Source organism: Natrix helvetica (assembly GCF_964273705.1).
Source record: "Natrix helvetica genome assembly, chromosome: 9".
NCBI classification, from domain to species: domain Eukaryota; kingdom Metazoa; phylum Chordata; class Lepidosauria; order Squamata; family Natricidae; genus Natrix; species Natrix helvetica.
In genome coordinates this window covers 7742286-7759563 of record NC_138560.1, presented here as the reverse complement: position 1 = coordinate 7759563, position 17278 = coordinate 7742286, and the positions used below count along the sequence as shown (strand labels likewise).

Below are 17278 nucleotides of genomic sequence, written 5' to 3'. Positions count from 1 at the left end.
GCTTCCCTGGGAACTTCTGTTTTGCTTTGATTGCTATTCATGGATGTTTTTTCTCATAAGAAAATGAGAATGAAAATGAAATTCAATGTAGAGAAAAGTAAAGTCTTACACTTAGGCAAGAAGAACTAAAAGTACACATGTAGACTGGGTGAAAACAGGCTTAATAGCAGTAACTCTGAGAGGGATCTTGGAATCTTAGTGGACAACCAATTAAATATGAGCCAACAGTGTAGGGCGACAGCCAAAAAAGCCAACGCAATCCTAAATTGCATTAACAGAGGGATACAATCAAGATCAAATACTAATACCATTCTATGAAGCCTTAGTAAGACAACACCTAGAATATTGCATTCAGTTTTGGTCACCACACTATAAAAAAGATGTTGAGACTCTAGAAAGAGTGCAGAGAAGAGCAACCAAGATGATTAGGGGACTGGAGGCTAAAACATAAGATGAACGGTTGCAGGAACTGGGCACGGCTAGTCTAGTGAAGGGAACGACCGGGGGAGACATGATAGCAGTGTCCCAATATTTGAGGGGCTGCCATAGAGTGGAGAGGGTCAAACTGTTTTCCAAAGCAACTGAAGGCCAGACAAGGAATAATGGATGGAAATTGAACAAGGAGAGATTCAACCTGGAAATGAGACATTTTCTGACCAAGCAGTCAACCAATGGGAAAAGTTGCCTTCAGAAGTTGTGAAAGCTTCATCACTGGAAGAGACTTTCAAGAAGAGACTGGATTGCCATCTGCCAGAAATGGTGTAAGGTCCTTTTCAACTCTTAATCTGTTAGAAAAATTCATGTACTTTATACAACCACATCAAAACTACTGGTATAGCAATTGATGGTTTGAATTTACAGAAATCAGCATGGATTACAAAGGCAAAGCAAATACCTCTCTCTTAAATCACTCTTTTCAATGGTGTCAAAGGATTCTTTCTGACCACAAGAGGTCATATTTCTGAATGGAATCATTTTCTACATGCAGAAGAAAAAACTGTTTGGAAATGCAGCAATGATCAGGGTTTTATTTTATTTTAAGAAAAACACTGGTTACTCGAGGCAACTGGTAAATTGGTAAATATGATGGAGAATGTCTCTGGACCTCAGTTCAGATGTTTAGCTCAGATGTTATTGAGATACAGCTCCTAGCATTCAGTTTTCACAGCTCCATGTTCTGGAAGACACTTCATAGGTAACTTCTACACTGCACACTTTTTCAAATCTTAAACGCTGCAAGAACGCTAAGCTATTTTGCTTAAGAAAATGCGATTTCTGCTTCTAAATTTGTCTTATTGCTAATAGTAAAGCTATTAGTATTTTCTTTTTCTATGTACGTACAGTATTACACTAAATAATCATTGATTTTTTTTATTTCAAACAGTATAAAACAAAGTAGAAATAAAATCTCATATTGGCAAATAAAATGAGGCAAAAATACATGTATTAACATAAAATTGCAAAGGAAGGAACTACAACCCATGAGACACCTATAAAATTACAATCACTGATTGCAACTTAACATTAAACAAGCAAGCGTGATACATACATGGGCAGGAGAGCTGTGATGGACATTAAAGCCCATGATTTATGGGTTCAACTGTAAGATCAGCTATATTTAACATTGATACACCTGAACAAATGACGTTACAGCCAGTCAAACTTATATTGCACACTTCACTTCTTTAGATTGACTGGCTGACCCATTCCTTCAATTTCCAAGGCTGCACAACTGCAAGCAATTCGGTGCGGCCCGGAATACAGAATAAAGGAAGCTGAAGTAACAAAAAGCTAAGGAAGTTATGCTAAGGCTTTCAGAGATCACCGCTTGGCAAAATGATTTTTTCCAAAGTTCTGAAGAAGCTTCTTGGATGAGAAGGGAAACGCCTTAAGGATTGCAACTTTCCTGCGATATACATTTCGTGGAAGAAATGCAACAGATGAGATTTCTGCTGTATTTCTGCAACATATCCAGACTACAAAACGAAGTGGCGAAAAGCATTTCTTACACTTTCACTGAACTCCCGTAGACCAAACTAGATTCGAGAACTACAACTCCCATCCATTTTGCGCCCAGTCAACCTTCCGACAGCGATTCCCAGAATGCACCGCTCGGCAGGCGCGCCTCCTCTCTCTCTCTCTCCCCCTCCCCTCCTTTTCGCTCCAGCAATCCACCCCGCACGCCGCCCTTCGCGTGAAGGCCGACGTGATTTAAATGAAGGACTACGACTCCCGACATGCAGCCGCCCTTCCTTTCCCCCTCCCACCACCAAACCTCTAGGCATTGTGGGGATTGTATTGCATCGCGTTCCCAGGGCTCTATGGAAAAAGGAGGGGGCGGCCGCGGGAAAGGACTACAACAACCACCATCCAACGGGCGCCGCCGCGGGCGCACGCGCAGATGCCTTTGAGGAGGAGGAGGACGTGTATGTGGAAGGGGGAAAGAGGATGGGGGCTTCATGAGGGAGGAAAAGGCTTTTGGGGGGCTTCCCTCAGCGGGGAGCTCCGTGGAGAGACGCGGGGTGCATTTCTGGGAGCGCTTCTCGAGCGGTGGGTCGGGGTGGGGGTGGTGCTGCTGGCCCTGAGGCGCTTCTAGTCGGGAGCAAGGGCAGCCGTGTGTGTGTGTTTGTGCGTGTATCTCTGACCTTCCCTCTGTGTGTGTGTGTGTGTATGTGTGTATCCGACCTTCCCTCTGTGTGTGTGTGTGTGTATATGTGTATCCGACCTTCCCTCTGTGTGTGTGTGTGTGTATGTGTGTATCCGACCTTCCCTCTGTGTGTGTGTGTGTGTATGTGTGTATCCGACCTTCCCTCTGTGTGTGTGTGTGTGTGTATATATGTGTATCCGACCTTCCCTGTGTGTTTGTGTGTGTATCCGACCTTCCCTCTGTGTGTGTATCCGACCTTCCCTCTGGTGTGTTTGTGTGTGTATCTCTGAACTTCCCTGTGTGTGTGTGTGTGTGTGTGTGTATCCGACCTTCCCACTGGTGTGTGTTTGTGTGTGTGTTTGTGTGTGTATCTCTGACCTTCCCCGTGCGTGTGTGTGTGTGTATGTGTGTATCCGACCTTCCCTCTGGTGTGTGTGTGTGTGTGTGTGTGTGTGTATCCGACCTTCCCTCTGGTGTGTGTTTGTGTGTGTGTTTGTGTGTGTATCTCTGACCTTCCCCGTGCGTGTGTGTGTGTGTATGTGTGTATCCGACCTTCCCTCTGGTGTGTGTGTGTGTTTGTGTGTGTATCTCCGACCTTCCCTGTGTGTGTGTGTGTATCCGACCTTCCCTCTGGTGTGTGTGTGTGTGTTTGTGTGTGTATCTCCGACCTTCCCTGTGTGTGTGTGTGTGTGTGTGTGTGTGTGTATCCGACCTTCCGTGTGTGTGCACATGTGTGTATCTCCGACCTGTGTGTGTGTGTGTGTGTGTGTGTGTGTAGCTCCGACTGTCCACGGCTTGCCTTCAATCTGCCTCATGCCTCCCTGGCTGAGGCTGATGGGGGTTGTAGTCTGCTGGAAGGGAGGTCGTTGGGGAAGGGCAAATTGGAATGTGGGTGGGTGGGGGAGACGGACACGTGTCTGTGCATGTGTGTGCGCGTGGGGGCGGAGGCTCTGGGTCTCCAGGTACTCCTTGACTTACAGCAGGTCACCTATTGACCAAAGTTACAAAAAACTTACCCCCCCCTCCCAGTTATGACCTTTGCAGCATCCCCAGGATTAAAATTCGGATGCTTGGCAATGCATTCATATTTAGGACCGTTGGCTGTGCCCTAAGGTCACAGGATCCCCTTTTACCACCTTCTGAGTCAATGGGAAGCCGGGTTCACTTAAGAATTGGGTTGCTAACTCATCCACTGCTGGGATTCACTTAATAGCTTCAGTTACAAGAAAGCTTGTACAACAGAGCAAAGCTCACTTAACAAATGTCTCTCACTTAACAACGGAAATGTTGGGCTCAATTGCAGTTGTAAGCTGAGGAAACCCCCCCCCCCCCTGTATAAACAAATCTGTCACTTCCAACAGAAATGTTGGGCTCAATTGTTGTAAGCAGGAACCCCCTGTATTACTATTGATAGATAGATTGATTTTTTTTTCTCCCTCTGTCTCTCCATAGGAACATCACCACAGTAATAGGTGGCAAAAGCCACCCCACCTGGTCCACCTGTGTGCCAAGATGACTCTTTTCCACTTTGGGAATTGTTTTGCCCTGGCCTATTTCCCCTATTTTATCACCTATAAATGCAGCGGCCTGTGAGTGTCTTTCTTACTTGGAAGAGGGGTGTGTGTGTGCATATTATGTGCTGATAGTGACTGCAAGTGAGAATTTGTGGCTGCTTACAATAGTTTACATAGACCAGGGGTGTCCAAACTTGGGAACTTTAAGACTTGTGGACTTCAGCTTCCAGAATTCCCCAGCCAGCATGGCTGGCTGGGGAATTCTGGGAGTTGAAGTCCACAAGTCTTAAAGTTCCCAAGTTTGGACACCCCTGACATAGACAGTCTCTAAAACCAGCGTTTCTCTATTTTGCCAACTTTAATCTGTGTAAACTTCTACTGCCTGAACTCCCCAGCCAAAGTTGCAGAGTTGAAAAACTTAGTCCTTTAGTCCCCTTTATGGTATTTTTCTGGCAGAATTTAAGACCTAGTGGTCTAATTATCAATTTTTCCTTTTTACTTTTTACATGGCTGTCTGGGGAATTCTGGGAGTTGACGTACACAGATTTATAAAGTTGAGAAACACCACCTTAATACTGCAGTAACTGCTGTTCAATGCACCAGGAAGCCTTTACAGCTAATTTTTTTTAAAAATCCTTTTAATATACCATACCAGCAAATTAACCTTCTCCAACAAAAGCCAAGTTGCCGTTTCACAGCCAGAAGCTCATCCTTGCTGGGCCAAGAACTAAGCTAGCTTTGCCCAGACACACAGAATCCTGGCTAGGACTGTTGCAATTTGCCCCTGGCCGCTCCCTAAGGTGCAGTAGTTGCCTGGCAGGTGAGAAAAAGGGAAGTGGGCTCTCCTCTTGCCAAGGAGGAGGCTGCAAACCCCGAGCTGGATTCCTGGCTTGGAAGAAAATCGGGGTGTGGCTGGGCTGGAATGCATGCAGATTTATAAAAGTTGCCAAGTTTGGGAAAACACTGCTTTAAATGGTGCTTTACACCAGGCTGCAGCCCCTGAAAACCCCGTGGTATTTTTTAGGATGGTGCAGCAGCATTTTTATTCATTCATTGGTGATCAGTGTATGTTGCAATCTCCAGTGTAATGCTGTGCAAAAATAGACATTCTATCCAGGGTATGGTTATGGCTGTTTCTCTCACGCAGGTCAGAATATAATGCCTTCTGGCGATGTGTGCAAGCAGGAGCCACCTACCTCTTTGTCCAGCTATGCAAGGTAATGGATTAACAATTTTTTGCTGAAGAAGGGATGAAGGGCTGAATGCGAATTTGGGTGCACAAATGTGAGGCCTATGATGGCAAAATGCTGCAGTGGACTATTCTCTTTCTGTCTTTTACAGATGCTGTTTTTAGCTACATTCTTTCCAACCTGGGAAGGTGGTGCGGGAGCGTATGATTTTGTTGGAGTAAGTGTGGTTGTTGTCAAGCAAGGAAGAGTCTTAAAAGTTTACATTTTGAGTACTGCCAGGTGCTCAAGAGACTGATGTATTTACAAAACAAAAATCCAAAGGACAGTGATCCCCCCCCCCCCCCCCCTGGTGGATTTTTCTTTGTACTTTGTCATTCTCCAATATAAATCTTGTGAGTTTGGTGATCTGGAGCTGTGGGGGCTGGAGGCTTTTTTGAAAGCGAAATTTCTATTTTCCTTTGTGGGAGACCCTATGCTTGAAAAGGTTAGCATCCTCTTTGCTATGTAAAATGCTCAAGGCGGCAGAAAGTTTTATTACATAAGTATTTACTTTCCTTAGTAAGACCGTTTTGCTGAGAGAAATACCTTTTGTGTGTAGAGTAATTTGGGGCTAGAGTATTTTCCTTGGAGGGGGGGGCAAGTGAGTATCAGTATATTTTGCAGATCTGTAGCACAGTAATCTCACTTCCATTAGCAAATAATAGTTGTTGAAGCATAAGTATGAATACTGGCTGCTACTTCCTGTAGATCCTGTTCAGGGACCTAACTAAATGCTCTTACTTTGTTGGGTTTGGGGTGTGTGTGAACCTTTGGGGTTGAAACACGGAGTTTGTTTGCCTGCTTCTGAGCTTTGACTTGTGCTTCAGGAGTTCATGAAAGCTACTGTAGACCTGGCTGACTTGGTGGGTCTCCACCTGGTGATGTCCCGGAACGCGGGAAAAGGAGAATATAAGATTATGGTCGCTGCACTGGGCTGGGCCACGGCGGAGCTCATTATGTCTCGGTGAGTTGGATTTATCACTGCTCACAAAAAGGATGGGAGAAATCAGATTGGCATTTGCTTGCCCACATTTCTGATGCTGGCTCAACAAAGGCGGCCCGCAAGGCTGCTGTGCAAAGTGTTGTGTCTCTGTCTTTATGAGGTTTCCCATCCTAATCGCCTCTGTGCTTCCAACAGATGCATCCCACTGTGGGTGGGAGCGCGTGGCATCGAGTTTGATTGGAAATACATTCAGATGAGTATTGATTCCAACATCAGCCTGGTAAGCATTAATTTTCTCCCTGTTTTCAGTTGAGCTCTAAAATAATACCTCATATGATAGGATTAAATTACTGAGGATTGGTTTTCGTTTGGTTTATTTGGATTTATATGCCGCCCTTCTCCAAAAGGACTCAGGGTGGCGTACAACATTAAAAAACACAACATTAAAAAGGACTAGGAAGGTGTTTTTTAAAAATTTACTGAGAGGGGTGTTTTTTTTTTTTGGTAATGTATATAGTTTGCCTCCTTGCTATATACATTTGGATTGGCAGTCCAGCAGTGGTGGGTTCTGGATCCCGTTGCAACCGGTATGATGCAATGGAGCCGGGCGTCCATTACATGAACACGCGCAGCTCGCGCATGCGTATTTACCACCTGGGATGCTCCGCGACTCCTTCGCGATGCTCCAGCTGCTCGGCGGAGCGTCACGCAGGCACCGTAGGCTTCGTGCCCGTGTGCGGAAGTCCTGAAAACCTCAAATACTGGTAAAGAGTGCAGCCGGGTGGGCCCTCTGGAGCACCATACCGGAACAGTACTTGGTGCTCCCCGCAGGCCCTGGTACGCCCATACCGGGGCATACCGGTCATAACCCACCACTGCAGTCTAGTTTTATATATATATATATAAAGAATTCCCCAAACTGATGGAGCAAAAACTCTTATGCCATGTTTCTCACCTGTGACCATTTGAAGATATGTGGACTTCAGTTCCCAGAATTTCCCAGCCAACCAATTTGGGAGTTGAATTCCACACGTCTTCAAGTTTCTAATGCTGAGAGGCACTGGTTTAAGGGATTGGGTTCCCCACCCCCAAGAGCTAAAATGGAAACTGAGTGAACTTTAGAGGTCAGCAAAATACCAAGGAGAAGCCTGAAGTTAAGGACTTTGTAAAGGAGACAATCAAACAAGGACTGAGCTGGTTAGCTAGCTAGCTTTGGAAGAAACATATTTGAGTTTTATACTGCAGCGTTTTATAAGTCTCAGTTGACATATGAATGTCAGCTGTTCTGCTTGGCAGTTACTGTATTTTTTTGGACTATTAAGACGCACCAGAGTATAAGACGCACCAAGATTTTGAAGAGGTAAATTAAAAAAAAAGTTTTTGCACTCTGCAGGCCTCCCAAACCCTCTGGACACCTCATTTTTTTGGTGAAAAGCAGGGCATGCAGAGAGTTTTAAGAGGCTTGCAAAGTGCTCCTGGGGACTGGGGGGGGGGGGGGGGGGCAAAAATGAACAAAACCCCGCATGTTTTTCACAAGAACAGGCTCATTTATTTTTGTTGCAAAAAACAGGGTTTGCATACGCTTTGGGAGACTTGTAGAATTCTCCTGGGGCCTTGGGGGGGGGGGGGCAGAAATGAGCAAAAACCAGGACCACTTTGCAGGCTTCCCAAAGCCTCTGCACATCAATTTTTGCAAATGGGGGCGGGGTTTCAGGAGGCCCAAAATGCTGCATTCAGTGTATAAGATGCCCCCGGATTTTCACCCTCTTTTTTTGGGGGGGGGGGGGGGGGAAGGTGCGTCTTATATACTCCAGAAAATACACTAGGTTTTGGAAAGCATTAGGGAGTCTTTCCTTATCCCTCATTTTGTGCCCTTACAGGTTCATTACATCGCCACAGCTGCCCTGGTTTGGATGTTCACCCGCTACGATTTACCCAAACATTACCGATTGCCTCTTACTTTCCTCCTAGGTGTCAGTATCTACAAAGCCTTCTTTATGGAGTGAGTGTTCTTGGTGCAATTAAGGTGGTTGAGGGAGGTTACCGGGGTGTGTGTGAAAGAGAAAACCTTGGGAACTTCCAGATCCTTAGTTCAAATCCTTGTCTCTCCCTTTTATTTTCTTTACAAGAATCCTCCCCCCCCCCCCCGAACTGAGTAACCTTTGTGTATGAGTGAGAAATTGAAGCTGGGCCTTCCACATCCTCACCACGGCTCCTTTAAAATCCCTCTTCTCAAAGAATCGAGACTTTCCTTTGCTCCAATGCTTGGAGAGCTTCCCCAGTATTTGCGCTAGGTCAAAAAGTAAGGGGGGGCTGTGATCAAAGCCACCATCTTGGTTTTTTTGTTTTTGACCCTCCCCTACCCAGTGGATGCCCCTCTCCTTGGCTACATTTGGTTGTATTCATCCAACACCGAAAGCCATCATGTCAGCTTGTTGGGTCTTTATATTAGAAAGTCAACATTTTTATTATTTTTTATAGTTAGTAGCTGATCATGTATGTGATTCGCGGTATCTTGGTTCATTGCGATGTACAAATCAAGCTTGTGCTATTTTGATGCAATAGTGGGACTTTTTTTTGCCAGCTTTAAAATCCCAGGCCTCAACTACTTCTCTCTGCTTTTCTAGATCGTTCGTGCACGTCTTCCTCCTGGGTAGCTGGACTGCACTTCTGGTTAAAGCGGTGATCACTGGCCTCCTTTCCTTCAGCTCCTTGGCTCTCTTTGTCACCCTGGTACACAGTAACTGAAGCTCCACCAGTTGTTAACTCCCAACATAAGAGACCACGTCTTTGTACATCCTAAGATAGCTCCGCTATGGATTCTGTTTGTAAAGGCACACAGGCCTTTGCACTGCCTTCCTGCGGTGAGATCGGTTCCACTGTGGCAATTCCAAGAATGATACTAATTTAAAGAAGTATTATTTATACTTTGCCCAGTTTGAATTCATTTGGCTGTTCTCTACACCTGTTTCCTACGCTACGATGGTGTCTATGCAACCCACTAAGCCAACAAGACCCATACATAACAATTTCATATTACTATTCAACCTTAGTTCTATTGCGTCGGCATCCATAACCAGCCACAATAATATAAAAATTGCAGCACGTCATAAGATCATCACACACAAGGTAACACTTATTATTATAACATTGGATGCAAGCACATCAGTCGTGTTACAGGCTCCATCATTTGCATCGTGATGTACCTGGCACTCTTCACTCCTAGAAACTGTTGCTTTATTATCTAACCTAAAACTGGACAGGGGTTTGGAGATGCTCAAAGGTAAAAGGCACAGTGAATTTTAGTAACACTTGAATTGTGTTTGAAGCTGAGGTTATTTAGGTTTTGGTGTGTATAAAGGTTTGCAGGCAAAGCCGTATGTAGCTGGGGATAAAATGGCAAAGTTGAAACTTAAGGCTTTTTTATGGTTTGGCCTGTCATGGGGACAGAATAAAGTGCACCTTTATTTTCCTTCTTGCACATGGCAACAGTGCATGGATGCTCATGATGGAGGATGCGGTGATGTAGCTCCAAGTGGTAATGAAAAACACAGGGCCATTTGGATAGTCCTAATCTTCTGAGAGGTCCCTCTTCTCTGCATGATCTTCTCAACAAGAGAGTTCTCCCACCCTCTGCAAACCATTTTTGTTTTGTTCAGGGAATGTGAACAGTAACTGGCTAGATTTAGGGGGCATTATGGTGACACCCTTTGGAAACCCTCTAGTCCATGTCCATATATATCTAATTGTCCTCCCATTCGTTTAAAGCAGCAGAAGCGGAAAGGTTCATTTTTGTCCCAGGGCATATATAATACTTATCTTTTTAAGATAATAATCTATATGTAGAAAAATGGCTTTGTGTGTCTATGTATGTTCCAGCATATCTCTGGAATGCCTCGAGAAAATTTTAACCAAACTTGGTACACAGATGATTTACTCTCTGGAGAAAAAAATACTGTGAGGGTAAGACAGCCCTAACACCCCTTGAGGTGGGTGTTAACATGCAGCCTGTTGTGCCTTTAAATGGCTTCTACTGTACTGCCGTAAAATGGCTTCTACTGTGCAGCGCAGTGGAGTTGCCATGGTAACGGCTTCACAGTACTCCACCAGAGGGCTCACTCTGGTAAGGGGGAAAATCCAACACTAGAAATTACATTTGGTCTAGACATTCCCCCCACGCCCCCCTTATAAATAAATAGCTGGGGAACGCCGTGTTATCCACTAGTAATTGATAAATATCAGCAAGTACAATTAGATGAAGTCTGTCTTGGGGCATTTTCTTCTGCAGGATCATGTTTCTTAAAAACCATTGAGTGACACTTTGTGGGCACAGCGATCCTCCCCTTTAATTCAATCTTATAGTTACCTCCACATAGGTGAGCAAATTGACTGGAGAAAAACGGAAGGATCAATCTCTTTATTCGTAGGGTGGTAGCCAGGGAGAAAGGGAAGTCTCACAAGTACAGGAGGCGGTTTGTGGTGGTGTATGATCTGCCCATTTGATCACTGATGAACGATTTCCAAAACAACGCCATTACGCAAACAACAGCATCATTTACTTGCATCATAAAGTGTGGTGCAAGTCTATAAGTCATGTTTGCCTGACGTCGTCAAGAGGCACATATCATTTATTTAATTTTCTTATTGCAGTCCATTGGACTATAGGGTAATCAGAATTTGAAGGGATGGAGAATGCAGCTTCATCGCCTGGTTACCTTGAACGTAGACTGCTTGCCTGTGTATGAATTTCACTTGCTTTCCTCTCATCCACTGTGAGAAAGTTTTTCCATGTCATCTTTATGCTTTGGGAACTACTAATCCAAGGAGACCAAAAGTCCAAATCATGCAGAAGTTGAAAGATGCTAATGTGCCATTACATACATATCTTATATACGGTGTTGTTGTTGTTTTTTTTAAAAAAATGCTTTTCCTATGGAGAGGACAAACGGAGGCAAACCACTTACTCAACCTGCCCCAGCTTACTCTTCCTTGAGGTCATATTGCCTTGTTTGCAGGCGTTGGGGTTTGAAACCTGTTTTTTTTTTATTATATGTGTAAAAAAAAAACCCACTTTATATCTCTTTTCAATGTTTATATTTGGTTGCCATCTCAAGGACCGTCTTATTTCTCCTAGCATATCAGCATCCTCAAATATTTTTCTTGATGATGGGCAGATTCTAGTCCCAGAATAGCTGGAGGAGGATGTGTGGGATATGGAACTTCATCATAGGAAGAGTAAGAAATTTAGCAAGCTTGGTTGAAGGTGTAGCTAACGAAGAAAGCAAATCCCAGGTTCCTTCTTACTGTAGTACTTTGCACCCACAGGGAGCAGCTCAGGCAGCACATATTTGTGCCCAGAGTTTCATCTTTAGTAGTACAGTTCTTTGTCCCACCAGCCTGGAAGAAAGAAACAACATGGGGATCAGGTTGAGGGTGACGGTGACATCATTGATGCCCAGGGCAGTTTGTCAGACGATGGAAAAACAAAGAGGTGTACCCTTAGTAGTTCAGCATTATTTCTGAGTGATCCAGAATTGGGAATTGCAGTAGAAGATGTCTGAATCAAGCCTTCTATGAACTTTTATGTTAATTTGTGCTTCCCTCCTCTCCTTACCCATTCTTGTAACTTACTTCCAGGGTGTCTCCGGACTCCCAATTTTCGGATTTCGTCATACACAAAGATGAGAAGGCCAAATGGTAGAGGCACTAACCACCACTGGAACCTGGACGGGACAGGGGGAACAAAAGAATGGACAAAGTTAAGCTTAACAGCTTCAAAAGTTAGCCTGCTGAGCTGAATCATCTTTTGAGTGAAGTGGCTTGAAGGAGACAGGAACTGAGCATCGTTCAGCAACACAAATATGGCCCCAAAGCTTTGTTTTTCCTGTGCTTTCTCCTTCTGGGTCCCAGGAAAAAGGGGACAGTTGTAATGTAGGGCTGTAGTGACTGCTGTCCTTGGTGCTGAGCTGAGCTGCAGGAAGTTCCCTCTTCTGAGAGGATTTGCTTTTCCCCACTTAGCTAAAGGGGATCAGGAGGATTAAACTGTAGCCTTCTAGCTCTTTAACTCCTCATTGTCTTTCCCTGTGTCTGTACTTACTGTTGTTATAAGGCGATGTGTAAATGAGCTACTCTTGCTTCGCTGAATTTGATATCTAAATGCTTGATGGGATAGGAGAAACAATAGACACTGGAAGTGCAGCTAGAGGAAAATACATGTTAGAGCAAGTTGGGTAAGGATTTCTAAGATAGGTGGGGTTTCCTAAAGAAACAAGAAATGGTTTGTGAAAGAGAAGCAAAATAACTAGGTTTTAAACCAGTGAAGTACAGTGGTAAAGATGTTGGATCAGAGATGGGGAGACCCAAATTCTAATCAACCTTCAGCTATAGAAGCTTCCTTTTATACTTTGGGCTGCCCCCCACCCCCTCTCTCAACCTTACCTACCTCATAGGGTTATTGTTTGGGGAAAAGATTGGAGGAATTAGAACTATAGCCTGCCTTGAGCTCCTGTTATAAAGAGTAGATTGCAAATCAAATATATAAATACAGTCATTGATATTTGCATATTGCAGTGGACAAATCTATATCTATGCTTCATGTTTTGGTTTTTTGTGTGTGATTAGTCGAGATTGTTGTGTTTTCACTGGGATTTGTTTTTGCTGAGTTAGCTAATTCCTGAATAAAGGGTAACGTGTCTGGAGAGCTGAGATTTATAGGCATGCTTAGTGTGTAGTAATATCCTGCAGTGAAAAGAGAGAAGCAAGAATGTGGGAAGAGAACGTTGGCTTGCTTTATTCACATTTGCCAGAGTTGCTAGGATTCTTATACGGTATAGCACTGAAAGCCATCTCTTGCAAACCACAAAGCAACACAAATCAACTTACACAAAATCATGCATCTGAGGTTTTGGGGAAACAAGTTCAGAGATGGCTGTGGGCTTCTCTAACTAACTCTGCCCTGTAGCATGTCTTCGTGAGAACTTTTGAGAGGTGGTTTTGTCACGTTAGAATACCAATGGGTACCAGTTCTTACCGTATGGGCATAAAATTGAAGATATTGGGCATCCCAGGGCAATAACAGAGGAAGCAGCCCACACAGATCTGGAACACAATAGCAATCACCAAGACCTTGTTTCTGAAAGAGAAAAAGATGAATAGGGCTGGATGGAAGATGTGTGTCTGTTCTTGATTTCTGCTTTGAATAGACCAGAATTGGGTGATGGTCAACTGATCATTGGCAGAACTGGATCACTCAGTGGAAAGAATCCAATTCCAGGGTAAGAAGGCAAATATTCCTACTCTGTTGTTGAATTCCCCAAATGGTCAAGTTAGGCAGAACTCAAATTTGATCTTGGGTTGCAAAACGCTTTGTCAATTTTTCTGGGAAAGAAGCTTATTCCCTCATGTTTGATACAGATTTGTCCCTCACTACCTTGTTTCCTGAAAATAAGACCTCCCCGGATAATAAGCCCAATTGGGTTTTTGAGTGCATGTGGTAAAATAAGCCCTCCCCGAAAATATTGCAACACAGCAACAGCCGTGAGGTGACCACGCTCACCGCCTCCTGCATCTTAAAAATAATAAGACCTCCCCGAAAATAAGGCCAAGTGCTTATTAGGGGGGGGGGGTTTCAAAAGAAAATAAGACCCTGTCTTATTTTCGGGGAAATACGGTAACACCATTTGGTCAGGAAAACACTCCCCAACCAACACAAATTCAAAAACTAAGAATGAGAGCAGGAGATGGAACAACAGGTTGAATTTGTTGGGTTGGAAAAGTTATGAAAGATTCCAGCTGTAGTGTCTATCAGCAAAGTTAAATTTTGTGCCATTTGCCTACTGGAAAAATTATTTCTAGTAAGAACCTCCTTAGAGATGTAGAATATTTGTAACCCTTCCTATGACATTATAAATAGCACTTTTCCAATATGAGTACCAGTTCTTCAGTGAGCCAAGTGGGTTCACGGTAACAGCCTAATTCAACTTTTCTTGGATAGCTCAAAGTCACCACTGAATTGTTGGACAATCCTGTACAGTCATTGGCTACTATACTTTTGTTCTGATGTATAGTATCACAACATAAAAGACATGAATTTGAAAAACCATATTCCTAACTGTGCCAGTCTAGGAAGATTTCACTTGGAGCTGCCAGAGTGTGATCTACCTGAAGAATCCTTGCTGGAAGACGGAAAGTCGCCGTGTCTTGCGGATAAGTACATCTGCAATCTGGCACATCTCAATGCTGATGAAGAAGACAGTATAGCAAGTGTACTCTTGGTAAAGACGTTGTCCAAATGTCTGGGAAGAGAAAGAAACGGTGGTGGTATGAAGGCCAATTCAATAGATGACCACCAGCCATCAAATAACCCCGAGAACTGCTTAAATATTTTGGAGGTTCTAAGACAATACAGAGTATTTACTCATTCTTCTTCTTGTGCCATATCTGTCATCGGATGTTGGCGATCATGTTGGCAATCCTATTTTTATCAACAGCTGCACGAAAAAGTGCTGCTGAGTTTTGTCCAAACCAGTCCTTGGTTTACTCATAGAAGAGAATATTTGCAGCTCAGGGTTGAATTGATGCTCTCTGATTTTGATTGTTTTCTTGCAGACATTTCATTACCTAACTAGGTAACATCATCAATGTTAGAAGGGAACTGGGTTTGTTCTCTATATACTAGTGGCTTGCCCTGTCAGTGATAGCGGGAGTGTTCTACCAATTCATGCAAACAAGCTAAAAGTAAACAATCTAATCAAGGAATCATCAAGAACAGGGATCTCCAACCTTGGTAACTTTTAAGACTTTTTTTACTTTCGACTCCCAGAATTCCTGGGAATTGAAGTCCACAAGTCTTAAAGTTGCCAAGGTTAGAGACCCCTGTTGTCAGGTTGGGTAAACAGGAGTCTTGAGTTGCAACAGTTGGAACATCAGGTTGGGAGTCGGATTGGTCTTTCTCATCTCTACTCACCCACTCTTGGCCATAGCTGTCTTGAACGTCCTGGATATGGTCATTCTCCCAGGCGGCTCGAAGCCCTACGCACTTCAGTGGGAACCAACCCTCTTGCGCCATGGCGGTGAAGTAATCAACAAAGCCAGCACATGACTGGATAGCTCCTGCAAGGCAAAACAGCACAAGTTGTGTCGGATTTCTGGTCCTTCTGCACTTTTGACACCAGACTTTTAAGCCAGGGGTTTTGGATATTTGGGTGAGCACGTTTTGACAGTATATTGCAAGCACTTTCAGCAAATGAGCCAAAGCAAGGAGGTTGCACCTTGCGATCTCTTCCAGCTTCTTAAGGACGGTCTTTATCACTGTCCTAGCTTCTTGGCGTGAGGGAATATTTATAATAACAATTTCCTGACTTCTCTGTCCTCCCAGCTATTTTTGTTTTAGAATAGGTCCATTGAAGTGATCCAGGAAATGGTACCACTCAGCATTTGAAAAGATTCTTTTTTTAAAAAAAAGAGGGCAGAAACCTCACGTTCCTTACAGGTAAATAAAATATATTGAGACCTGTAGATCAAAGCCTAACCCTGATGCCATTCGTGGCTAGGTCAGGCTTTCCTAACCCAGCATCCTCCTGCAATTTTGGCACTCCCAGTACCTAGAATTCCCTACTGGTATAGGAGATGCAATCCCCCTGACAACATCTGGCGTGGCTTTGTTTCTGCTGGATAAGGCTCATCAAAACCTATTCTAGTGAGCTATCAAAAACAACAACACAAGTCTGGATGCTTATTTTAAAGTTACATTAAAAGCACATTGCTCTCTAGCAAATGCGTTCTCTTTCTTTTGCTAGCTCTAAGCACTAGGTGGCATTTTCTTGCATGCATACATACCAATCTGGAAATAGGAGTAGACAGCTAGTGCTTCATTGACCAGGCGATCCTGTCGAGGATTTCGGGGCTTCAGGTGCATGATGTCACTCTCAGCCCTTTCATAGGCCAGCGAAACGGAAGGGAACTATGGGGGAGGACAGAATATTTAAAATAAGCATTTGGCACACAAGAACAGCTTTAATTTCACACCCCGAGTTGCTATGATGGACTGTGAAAATTTTGGGACTTTTGGTGTGGTGGATGAAAACCATTTGGAGAAAGAGTAGGTTTTAGACCTGTAAGGTTGGATTCACAGAACACACTTAACCTGGTAATTGAATTTATTCGTATCACTTGGGTTTACCTTGACCTAATCAATTAGGCTAAATTGGTCTAGCCTGGTTAGCTACCTCAAAATTAAAACTATTGCAAAACAACAACCCACCTTATTAACTCAGATACAGTCGCTGGCTTAGCGGGTTTTGCATGTTGTGTGAATGCAACAATGATACTGCCTTAAACAAGCTGGGTTAACACGTCAGGCTAAGCCAAGGTGAGGTTTGTTTCAAAAGAAGTGACTTATACATCTGCAAAATGGGACCCACAAAACTAAAGATGGTTTAGAGGGGTATGTATCTCTTATACTGCTTCCTGCAAACCTTAGTTTGCTCCTTGAGGACTTACAATATCTGTGCATAACTCGATGAAGAGGATGGTGATGCAGCCAAGGGGAAGAGGGACACTGACGGTGATGTAGATCAAGTAGGGGGTCAGCTCTGGGATGTTCTTGGTCAAGGTGTATGCGATGGATTTCTTGAGGTTGTCAAAAATCAGGCGCCCTGGAAGGGGAACAAAGAGGAAAAATGCAGAACAGGAATGGTTTCTTTCTACGTGCTGTAAGAGCCACGGTGGCGCAGTGGTTAGAATGTGGTATTGCAGGCTACTTCTGCTGCCTGACGGCCGCCTGCAATTTGGCACTTTAAATCTCACCAGGCTCAAGGTGGATTCAGCCTTCCATACTTCCGAAGTTGGTAAAACAGGTAAAACAAACTCGATTTCATTGAGGGCTGCTTCAGGGTTGTGCTTGACCTCGGGGACTGGGGTGGGCATGGCCAGCTTGATGCCACTC

At 44.0% G+C, this 17278-nt stretch overlaps 2 protein-coding genes across 3 annotated transcripts in view; one reads left to right on the top strand and one right to left on the bottom strand.

The window, feature by feature from the left end:
• Nucleotides 1-2300: 2300 nt before the first annotated feature.
• Nucleotides 2301-9260, top strand: TMEM147 (transmembrane protein 147). 2 transcript variants are annotated; one of them, XM_081962211.1, is made up of 8 exons: nucleotides 2301-2426; nucleotides 4100-4236; nucleotides 5309-5378; nucleotides 5503-5568; nucleotides 6218-6354; nucleotides 6529-6613; nucleotides 8214-8335; nucleotides 8961-9260. In XM_081962211.1, exons 2-8 carry the CDS (start codon nucleotides 4160-4162, stop codon nucleotides 9079-9081), a joined length of 678 nt encoding a protein of 225 aa, XP_081818337.1. In that variant the 5' UTR covers nucleotides 2301-2426; nucleotides 4100-4159; the 3' UTR covers nucleotides 9082-9260. The 2 variants fall into 2 exon arrangements, with proteins under 2 accessions (XP_081818337.1, XP_081818336.1); XM_081962210.1 differs by having other exon boundaries at nucleotides 2418-2550.
• A 139-nt stretch (nucleotides 9261-9399) lies between these two features.
• ATP4A (ATPase H+/K+ transporting subunit alpha) overlaps nucleotides 9400-17278 on the bottom strand; it is a gene marked incomplete at its 5' end in the record, with an annotated part of 43543 nt that continues 35664 nt past the window's right edge. Inside the window, 7 exons of the mRNA XM_081961667.1 lie at nucleotides 9400-11730; nucleotides 11965-12056; nucleotides 13364-13465; nucleotides 14494-14627; nucleotides 15299-15444; nucleotides 16171-16294; nucleotides 16834-16988. Of these exons, the coding sequence (XP_081817793.1) occupies nucleotides 11702-11730; nucleotides 11965-12056; nucleotides 13364-13465; nucleotides 14494-14627; nucleotides 15299-15444; nucleotides 16171-16294; nucleotides 16834-16988 (782 nt within the window). The 3' untranslated portion in view covers nucleotides 9400-11701. The remainder of the gene's footprint in view (nucleotides 11731-11964; nucleotides 12057-13363; nucleotides 13466-14493; nucleotides 14628-15298; nucleotides 15445-16170; nucleotides 16295-16833; nucleotides 16989-17278) is intronic.

Bases quoted from the DNA above. Each gene is read 5' to 3' on its own strand.
- TMEM147 (XM_081962211.1), top strand. From the start codon at position 4,160: ATGACTCTTTTCCACTTTGGGAATTGTTTTGCCCTGGCCTATTTCCCC. The intron at 5,569-6,217 runs GTAAGTGTGGTT...CTTGTGCTTCAG, and splicing joins GAGCGTATGATTTTGTTGGA to GAGTTCATGAAAGCTACTGT. The intron at 6,355-6,528 runs GTGAGTTGGATT...TGCTTCCAACAG, and splicing joins GCGGAGCTCATTATGTCTCG to ATGCATCCCACTGTGGGTGG.